This window comes from Osmia bicornis, chromosome 16 (genome assembly GCF_907164935.1).
Source record: "Osmia bicornis bicornis chromosome 16, iOsmBic2.1, whole genome shotgun sequence".
Lineage (NCBI taxonomy): Eukaryota > Metazoa > Arthropoda > Insecta > Hymenoptera > Megachilidae > Osmia > Osmia bicornis.
This window is the reverse complement of record NC_060231.1, coordinates 2,716,688-2,727,659: the sequence shown is the minus strand read 5'-3', so window position 1 is coordinate 2,727,659 and position 10,972 is coordinate 2,716,688. Positions and strand designations below refer to the sequence as shown.

At 33.3% G+C, this 10,972-nt stretch overlaps 1 protein-coding gene and 1 long non-coding RNA gene across 2 annotated transcripts; one reads left to right on the top strand and one right to left on the bottom strand.

Annotated features, from left to right (window-relative positions):
• Positions 1–75: 75 nt before the first annotated feature.
• Positions 76–10,626, bottom strand: LOC114877880 (corticotropin-releasing factor-binding protein). The gene is made up of 7 exons (XM_029190999.2): positions 10,262–10,626; positions 3,169–3,259; positions 2,888–3,048; positions 2,545–2,758; positions 1,865–2,043; positions 1,486–1,594; positions 76–821 (listed from the first exon to the last, which is right to left on the bottom strand). The coding sequence occupies exons 1-7, from the start codon at positions 10,379–10,381 to the stop codon at positions 691–693; spliced, it is 1,005 nt and encodes a 334-aa protein (XP_029046832.1). The 5' UTR covers positions 10,382–10,626; the 3' UTR covers positions 76–690.
• LOC114877889 lies at positions 6,219–10,322 on the top strand. The gene is made up of 7 exons (XR_003789650.2): positions 6,219–6,934; positions 7,420–7,600; positions 7,716–7,831; positions 7,914–9,761; positions 9,818–9,970; positions 10,092–10,155; positions 10,234–10,322. It is a non-coding gene; the product is annotated as an uncharacterized LOC114877889 (long non-coding RNA).
• Positions 10,627–10,972: the final 346 nt, after the last annotated feature.

Genomic DNA, 10,972 nt, shown 5'->3' with positions numbered 1-10,972 from the left:
CTACTGTAGAATTGCTCAGCTTGTTCAGTGAGTGAATATAAATAAACATATTAGCAGTAATAAATAAATGAACACTGGACGAGTAACTAATATTTATTCAGTTGTTAAAAGCAATTGGCACATGTCAGCCAATCTAGCTTTTACAGGAATAAAAAATCAAGGCATTCCTCTAAATTTCTAAAACGTACTCAGTTATCGTGTGTTTATACTATTGACAGAGATCTACACATTCAACACGTATTGAAATCCATTTATCACAAGGTATACGCTCTATCGAATCATGAATCGTTTCAGAGAAAGAACATAAATTATTTTTACACTCAATGCAGACTTCCAAGATTTGAGCATTAATTAATAAGAAATGATCTCGCAATAAAATACATCCACTCACACAACAGGCTATTTAAATTATATTAAATAATAATAATAGTAAAAAATAGTAATAATTGATTATTAATATATATACATATATATATTAATAAATAATTTATATATATTATATTTATTTATAAAGTATAACAGCAAGATCCAAAGTATATTTGTATAATTTAAAGGGACTCAACGAACTGATTTCTCGAGTAGACTAAAATCTTGGGACCTTTGTCAGATTCATTTTGATAATAAATGCAATTTACAATGAAGTTACATAACTTCAAGCGGCAACGATGAAGTTTTCATGGTGTACACCGATTAAATACTAATATTCGTGTCGAATAAGTCATCTTTGAGCGGCTGAATTTCAACAGTGACAGAGTTCTCGAAGAAGCCGCTGGATATTAATCGCACAGAGGTGACACCGTACTCCACCAGCTCGTGATAATCTGAAATGAAGAACATTTTTGTTTAATTTTTCTGAACTCCACACTAGTGGAATTTAATTCTGGACAGTTAAATTTATTCAAATTATTTAATATATAATCGATTATATAAAAAAAATCAGTAAAAATACCATTTACAGCCATAATTTTAATACACAATAAAAATTACAATTTCAACAAATCAAAAGAGGTAGAAAAAAATTAATTTCATCCTGCATGCCCATTTCAAAAATAGCAACACAGTTTAGATTTTTTTAAATTAAAATTTTCAAACATTCACAAACCAAATCATTATAGATTAAAATAAAAATATTCCGGTATCAATTTAGCATAGCAGAATATACATTTTCTGCACAAATATGAAATAAAATGTCCAGAATTAATTCCACCTGTGTATGATTCATCTTAACTTTTCAAAGTTCATAGATATCTGAAGAAAATAGAACTTAACTAGGAGAAACTTCCATAGATTAAATGATTGAAATAATTGGAATTATAATGTCACCCTTAAGTATTGACTTGCAAGGATTATCTTATAATGAGCCCTTTCCAATGGGCTTTAGATTGTTTGATTTGATCGCACGGCTACACCGATATCCGTGGGAGTCTCCTCCAGTTATTTTCCAATTGAAATCGATACGATGCCCGAAGTTATTAACCGTATTACCTGGTTTAGAATCTATTCCACAAATAGAATCAACTATCTGAACTTTAGACGTGTCCAAGCCGTAGCTACCTCCTATTACCACTCGGTCGTTTGGACTGGTTTCCTCACACTAAAAATCAACATTTTGCAATCAATAATCGAGCCTAACGTTCATATAAAAATTATTAGCTACTTTAATAATATACTATTGTAAGGTGAAGAGAGATAGTTCAATAGTAACTTCTGTCCTAAATAATTGGAGTATGTTAACGACTACATACATTGTCAGGAGGAAATAGGGTAGAAATACAGAAGGGACTAGTTGGAGTAATTTGAGACGATTAAACTTAATCGACCGTATAATCTAGGATCTATGATCTTCGAGGGAAAGAGTACGAACTTTCTGCAAAGTTCCAGTTTCAGTGGTGCGAACGGAACCAAGGAAATTAGATACGCCGACCTCCAGCGCGATTACTTGGACGTTTCCTGGATACAGCGCTACGTAGGTGCAATTTATCCGTCTGCCGTAATTACGAAGCGTAAACGGTTCGCTTATGCGCGTTGCCAGGACGTTGCAGGCTGCAAAATGATTAAGAATTATTTATACCATTCTGCGTATTTCTTGGGGCACGATTCAAAGGAAACAGGGACAATGAATGCTGAATCAAACAGCAAACCTTCTGTATAAATAACGAAAGCTTTCATTTCCTTGCTTCTCATAATTCTAAAATTGTTATTAATTTACTATTAATATTTGAAGCTTCACAGCATCAACCATAGTCTCTGCAGAATTAATTTTATCACAACGAAGGCTTTCGTGTCTTTCCTTTCCAAGTCTAAAATTATTAATTCATCCCTCTATAATTTATTTTCATTCCTTATCAGAGCTGTAGTTATTAAACTACAAACCCTTTGTGTGTATAATAAAAGCTTTCGTTTCCTTGATTTTGAATTCTAGAATTATTATCAATTTACTTTCAAGTTTTGAAACTTAACAGCGTTAATCATTGTCTTCAAGTGTTAAAATTTATTGATTGGGCAAAGAAATGTTTAAATAATTTATATGTAATTGAAACTTACGTCTAGGATTTTTTATAAATCTAGCCAGCAAAGTGAAACCCTTTCCAGCTTTTGGAATTCTGTATTGTATGACGGCAACGTTCTGCGAGCTAACGAACGTTCTTTTCATGCCGACATTTTTACCACAGAATTCAGTGCTCCTCTGCTTCAGCGGCAATCGATGATCTATTTCGCTGGGGAACACCTCGCCGTTTAATTCCCAGCCATCGACCACCTACGCGGGTAGAAAAATACATGGTAGTCGCCGCAAATAGTACATTGGTTTCTTTTATATCAGTTAATTTTCCGCACGATACAGGTGTCGACGTTTCACTATATCTAGGTTTTTTTTCTCTTTGTTTACCGAGACAAGTCCATGGTGTTCGCAGGGCACGTCGAAGCTGATGAAATTAACCTCCACTTTTTCATCAGGACCAGCCAGAAAATAAATTCCGCAAACCTTTTCGTCGTTGCTTTCTGAAGTGTATATAAAGGATCCCGGCTCTGATGTAACAAACATGCAATCTATAGAAGAAAATAAAGATGTATTTTGTTGTAATAAATCATGCGTTTGATTAAAATTGATTGCGAGATAGAAATTGAAGGTTTTTCAAGTTTTATTATTTTCCGTTTAATATATTATACCTGTGACTGGTTTAAAACGTCTGTAAGTATTAAACAAGCCATTCTTGAAATCCGGGCGATAAAAATCCTTTGAGAAACGTTCTCCAGGAAACTACAGAAACAAAAGAAAATCTAGTCAGTTTAAGATACTTTTAAAAAAGGAATATCATTTTTTAAACAAACTTATCAACAGGGCCGACCCTGAGATTTCGGGAGTTCGAGACGAACTTCGAAAAGGGGCCCCTTTGCATATATGACATAAAGAAAAATAGCTCAAATAAAATTTATAAAATTAACATTAAGATTAGATTTGCTTTTACATCGATTAATATTCAAGTATACATTGTTCTTCTAGCATTCTTACGTTAGTTAGACGCAAAATCGTCTTATGGGGTCCCTAGACATTGCGGGGCCCTAGGCGGCCGTCTAATCTGCCTAGGCCCAGGGCCGGCCCTGCCTTTCAAAACATTATTAATAATTGCAATTTTAGATTTAGAATAATTGCAACATGACCTTTCAAAACATCATTAATAATCGCAATTTTAGATTTAGAATAATTGCAATATGGTCTTTCAAAGCATTATTAATAATTGCAATTTTAGATTTAGAATAATTGCAACATGACCTTTCAAAACATCATTAATAATCGCAATTTTGGATTTAGAATAATTGCAATATGGTCTTTCAAAGCATTATTAATAATTGCAATATGGCCTTTCAAAGCATTATTAATAATTGCAATTCTAGATTTAGAATAATTGCAATATGGTCTTTTAAAGCATCATTAATAATTGCAATTTTAGATTTAGAATAATTGAGATTTCGGGGGTCCGAGACGAGCTCCGAAAAAGGGCCCCTTCACATATATAACAAAATCGTTTTATGGGGTCCCTAGACCTTGAGGGGCCCTAGACGGTAGCCTAGTCTGCCTAGGCCCAGGGTCGGCCCTGCTTATCAACCTTTTCGTTTCTCGATCAATTTATCTGTTATATCTGTGTATGAAAAACTATAGCAGAATTCAATATCCCCTGAAGTTAATTTGATTCGACGCGCGACGCGAGAAGAAGAATGGGGGCTATCATTTTTGTTCGTCCACGGAATGAAAGAACAATGTGATTTAAGATCCATTCGGTTCCTTTTATATTACCAATGATCTATCACAATGTTCTCTTCAACCTTCATCCTCTTCCATTTACTGTTCAATTACTTCGTATGAATAAATTTAGCATCCATGTTTAATGATTGATTAAATACGGTGAAGTTAAGATATTTTTAACATGCTAATCGCTTCCCTGAAACGATCCTCCACATACATATGTATGTTATTATAAAACAAAAACCATTCGTGTTCGATGAATACATGATTCGAGGGAAATGTCTATTCTATCGTGTGATATTCAATGGAAACATCTTGATCGACATACGGATATTACGATCGTCACTGGTGGACATAATTACTATCTGTCTGCAATCCTGCTGAATACAGAAAATAGAAAATAGAAAATATAGACTACAAAATATAGAAAAGAATATACACTGGTGGAATTAATTCTGGACACAGAATAAAAATATTCTTTATTTCATATTTGTGCAAAAAATGTATATTCTGCTATGCTAAATTGATACCGTAATATTTTTATTATAATCTGTAATGTTTATATTTAATATTTTCACATGATTTGGTTTGTAAATGTTTTAAAATTTTAATTAAAAAAAATCTAAACTGTATTGTTATTTTTGTTTTCGCGCCTGGCAACACGATGTGAAATAGCCAATCACAGGATGAAAGGATATCCAACAAACTATTAATTTCTTTCTACCTCCCTTGATGCGTTGAAATTGTAATTTTTATTGTATATTAAAAGTATGGCTGCTTTTTTTATATAAGCAACGCCCTAAATTAGAAAACAATGATTAGAATATAAAATATAAATGATTGTATATTAAATAATTTGAATAAATGCGAAATTTAAGTAAAAATTTAAAAGTGTCCAGAATTAATTCCATTAGTGTAGAATATAGAAAATATTGTAATCACGAACTGCAACATTATACTAATTAACAAGATTGATAAAAATTTCTTAATCTCTAATCCCATACATATTGATAAGATCAAGAAGTAAAAGTCTGAATAATGTCCCTTTCAGGGAAAGGAAAACACCTTTCAAGGTGCACAGAAAGAAAATATGAAATTACTTTTCCCGGTGACAATTTGTCGATCTCCGATGAATTGCAAGAGATGAAGTCTCAGCTAACGGAAATATTAACGGATGAAAGGAATTATATTCCCCGAGGCACTGTTTTACGATTACATTTCCGCCTTACAGAGAAATGAAATTCAACGAATTGCTTCGCAGGTGGCCAATGAAGAAACTCCCTGCCTTTCAACAAGCCTTTTATATTCTCAATCCCTTTCCCCTGCATTCTCTTCGGTATTAAATTGTATATCAACGATAAACCACCTAATTATAACGGTATTAAAGATAGGTAATTTAAATGGTATCAGAAAGCAAATAAGATGAAATACTTCCAAAAATAGATGCTCATGGTTTACTTTATTGAAAATAGTGAAACTTGTTATAAACTGAAACGTGATCAATTGTTACATAATCTGTTCAGAAGCAGCAAATGTTACGCATTAACGCTATCCTTGTCCATTCCATGTACGCACGTGTATCAGGGATTTAATATGAACTGTACAGAATTTCAGAGCTTAATGTATGATAATAAATATTTAAACATCAATCGTTTGAATTATGAACATTAAAAATATTTAAAAATATACAATCTTTTTGTTATAACCTATTACGATTGTTTGGTACTATTTCTATGAAGATTTGGTATTCTAGTGAGATGCGATTCAATTTCCAGGGCCGGCCCTGGGCCTAGGCAAACTAGGCGGCCGCCTAGGACCCCCGAGGACCAGGGCCCACATAAGACGATTTTGCGTCTAAGAATGCAAGAAGGGTTTACTTGAATATTAATCGATGTAAATGGAAATCTAAATTAGTTATACAAGCTTTAATGTTAATTTTATAAATTTTATTTGAGATACTTTTTTTATATCATATATGTGAAGGGCCGGCCCTGTCAATTTCATACATAAATATTGGAGAATATTTTCCCGGAGGAGATGATTATTATAATCACACTCTCTACGAAATCTATTTACAATGTGTATCCTAGATATACGAACGAATCGAATTTGTCGAGCATGAAAAATGTCTCATAAATTTTCTTTGCAACGTCGATTCGTTGCCGTTGCGATCGTCGATAATGTTCTCAGTGCATCTCTTCATAAATAAAATCAGCATAATGTATTGCAAACTGATAAGCTCAAATATCTAAAATAAAAATATTACAAAAGTCATTGATAAAGGGAAGAAAATGGAATTAAGTTACCAGTTTTGATAAAAAAAAATTATATCAATGACTCACGTTGTCCTGACCAAAGATTATTTAAAGGTTATAAATAACCTCACAATATTCCTAAAGATACAATATGATCCTTTAGAATAGACTACACACCAATTTCCTTTTCGTTTCAAATGTTCGATAACTTTAAATTCATAGTTAAATACTTTGAACAAAGATGAAACTTTATTTACCGACCCATCGCACAGTTGAAATTTGTAAAGTTCCGCCATTTACGGGAAAATAATCATTACTTCCGGTTCATGAATATATTTAAAATATATTAGACTCTAAATTGACTAGACTTTTTAAGGAAAAGTTACTTTAAATAATTTAATATAATTGAAGTTTATTTAATATTTGATCATTTCTAGTAAGTATTATTGCTAGTAATATTTCTTCTTTACATAATACGGATGTTTCATAAACGTTATATTAAAACGAACAGCACGCCCACGAGTTCAATTCTCGTCGCGTGTTTTAACTTTGAGGTTATATTTGTACAAAATATTTGCCATTGTAACAATTGTATTATATAACCGGAACTGAGCTTGCAAATTAATTCCTTCTTGATCAAACAGCAAAATTTCATTAATATTCTCTAATGAAACCTCGATCAAACTGTATGTTCGAAATTTCGAATTTGAAATTGTAAGCGATAATGTATCGAAGAGCGATGTATCGAAATCATTTTTTAAATTTCAAATTACGCGTTAACCAGACACATTGGCGGCGATTTACGATAGACTAAGAATATACAATCGATGTGCAAACAATGGAACAGCCGTTGTAAATATTTGCGATGACACGGATTCACCTTGTGACGGTTGTTTCAAAACGAGTTACTTTTTGTTTCAGAGGATATAAATTAAATAATACTGGTTCGAATATCAAAATGATCAATTGACAGTAAGATGGAAGGGAAATTGAAAGATGCAATCTGAAATATTGAAATCATAAAAAAATATTCCAGATATTATAACGTTACCGAAGTAAATTCAATACTACTGAATGAAGTTTGCATTATAGTAATATTATGGTAATATTATTACAAAAATGCATAAAATTAAATTGACAGTTATAATTCTTTTTTTACTCAATACCACCCACTATAAGTTAAATGTAATATATTTATTTTTCTATATTTATCGCAGGACGGTTATCCAGAAAAATCCTGCATGCGGAATGGCGCGATATTCAAAACGCGATAGCGCAGAAGTTGAAGCACTATATAACTTTGTTACCTTGATCTGCTAGTTATAACTTCCAAGTACGTTGCCACTCGATTTTTCGCGTGTTACCCGAGCGCATAAATTCCGTTTACACTGACAACAAGTAATTTCACTTTGCAGGTCGCCAAACCTAACGGCGCTCTCGATAAGGCTTGGAAACGCATAAAAGATTGCCGAGCATCCGTTTTCGAGTTATGAATGTTCATCGTAGAAGATAATATGCTTGCACGCAGCCGCGTAACAAAATTATTAATAATATTATAAAGTTGAAAATTTATAAAAAATTTATATTCAAGGATGCTTCAAGAACAATGTAATTTAAGAACAATCTGATTTATTGGAGTGAATCATATATGTATTAGGAACAAAAAAAGTACTTGGCATAATAATATTTTTATTGATCCAATAAGTTTTAGATAATTAGATTAATGTTCAATGTAGGTAAAAGCATCCATTATTCAGTTTATATGGTATAAAAATCTCAAAGTTGATCAGATCTTCATATAACACAAATTATATTAATAGGTACACTGTGACACAGTGAAAAATATTACTTAAAATGTAAAACACTCGTGCAACACGTATCAACACAAAACATTTAACAATTTGTATAGTCTAAAGCAGGGTTTCCCAAACTATGTTCCTAAACCTAACCTAAATAGGTGTTCCGCGACAATTTGGAAAGTTTTGTATTTAAAAATAATTACTAAATAAATAATATGTTTTAGTAACATTTTTTTTAATTTTTACTAGTAGAAATTACCCAACCTAAAAATTAAGCTAAGTGTTCCGTTAAAATTTCCGGGTTTGCGAAGCGTTCGATTGCAGAAAAAGTTTGGGAAACTCTGGTCTAAAGAGCCGCTGAAAACAGTGGATATCTTATCGAAAGATGCAATCACTGAAATACGTGATTCTACGTTTGTTTGAAGGAATATAATAATGCTTCGTCGGTCTTTGTAATTGCAAAATATTCAGATACGTGGTTTTACAAATTCCCTTATCAATTTTTTTTTTTTTTAACCACGGAGGGCAACACGGAAACGAAACGCGCGTCACAATCCACTCAGTTCAGTTTGGATTACGAAAGGGATTTCTATACAGAATTATTGTATGCCATTCAATTCTCTGTAACACAGAATTTCATCAAACCGAAGCTTGTATTTCTATGAACGCGAAAACATATATATATGTTTTCGGTAATAAGATTACCGCTCCCTTCGTTTCGAACAAAATGAAATAGATGACCTTGGTGGAAGGTCAACCGGCAAGTTTCGAGATACAGGGAATTTTTCTTCGTCAAGAAACTCGACTGGAGTGATTAATGCGATTATGGAAGAATCTTTAGCGTTAATTTTATGGAAATTCTTAATGAAAATCTCATAAAAATGTTTATCTTTTTAATGGAACTCTTATCTCATTTCTTACTATTTCAGGCTGGTTTATGGATGGTATATAAAACTGAAAATGTTAGAGACTCCCTATATTTGTAGGATCAACTTTCTGGAGAACTTTGTTGAAAAAATTGAGTTATAGTCAGGGTGGTTCCAGAAACTGTAATCTAATATACACTTTCTTCGAGTTATTCAAGAGAGAACAGAAAAATAGCAGAATTAAAATTACATAATGTCCCTAGATTGCGCCACCCTAGAAAGACAAAGGGACGCGAAACGTATCCCACATTCCCAAAAAAGGGAAAATTTAGGATTAGGATTAAAATTACATATATTTTTTGTTGAAAATATTAAATACTGATTTACAAAATTTACTTATGTCTTCTCTGAAAAAATATTGAATTCCAATGAAACGAAATTTTATCTTTCGTCTCAATGAATCTTTTTGAAAGGTAATATAGGAAATCTGCATTCAAGGATTCCTCGAGGCAGGGGAAGGGATGTATGCGAAGCCTAACGTGTGCTGTTTACTTTGAAGTACTCGAGCAACTAATTGCCATGACAAAGGGAGGGAAATGTAAGCATCGTCCGAGTAATGATCGATCAGAACTTCGTTATTGGTATTCTTTTCAGGAAACCGTGCGTGTCACGCAGAATCAAATTGGGATCGCCTGATTATTAGATCCGGCAACTATAATCGTATCAAAAAACATACGGAAGAAAAAATTACATTATCTGGAGTTCCAATTAAAAGGATAGCATTGAACACAAATATTATTACAAAACGTACCATTTTTTATCTCATTTCTAAATTCTAAATTCTTCTAATTTTAATTCTAATTTTTCTAATTTTAATTCTATTTTTTCTAATTTTAATTCTAATTCTTCTAATTCTTTATGTCATTAGGATCTGTTCATTATTCAGTGATTAATCCCTTGCTCTGACGAGTCTCCAAACCAGTTGATTAAACGTACGAAAACAAATTGTTTACATATTGCAACAAATTTATCTCTAAGAAAGCAGACACTAATTCAAACTTGTTTTCCAGGTGTCTGAGAAATGATAGAGCACCTTACCTGTTGCTGATACTGCTGATAATCAGTGTTCCCTTTGATCACGGCGGAAACAACGTTCGAGAGGCCGACGACGACGAGTAACAACCGCGTCAAACGACGTTCAGACCCGACCAAGGACATGGTTTCTTGAAACGGGAACCGGAAGTTCCTGGACCCACTTGGAAGAAGCGGAGGAGCTGGATATTCGTCCTTTCCTTCAGCACCGAATCTGCTTATGCACGAGTGTCGAGTGTCGCTTCAGGACCAACCGGAGATTGTGTGGCGTCGCGACGCGCGGCGTCCCTCTTATAGCCGCTAGTCCAGCTCGCGATTCGTCCACGCTGCGCATCCCCAAGCACTTGCTGTGTTACACCGACGACGATAACGGTGATAACTTTTCAACAAAGAATTTCTACACGCGACTCCTCGCCGAGGACCAGGTGTGACGACCTGCTCTATGACAATTTGTTCAAAGTCAATAAGCAGATGATACATCCTCGACTGATTAGTTGAATAGACGATAGGGAGTTCTTTATAGGAGACAGAGGGCGAAGAGATGAATAAATTGCTGATGACAGAATAATTTGTTGTACAGTAGAACAGCCATTTCACTGTTCAAATTACTTAACTCATTTTCTACCATAAGTTTCATTTGGGGATTTAAGTAGAGTTATAGGGTTAGGCCACTATAGAGCAAGAAATAATTTTTTGTACAGTAGAATTTTCACTGTT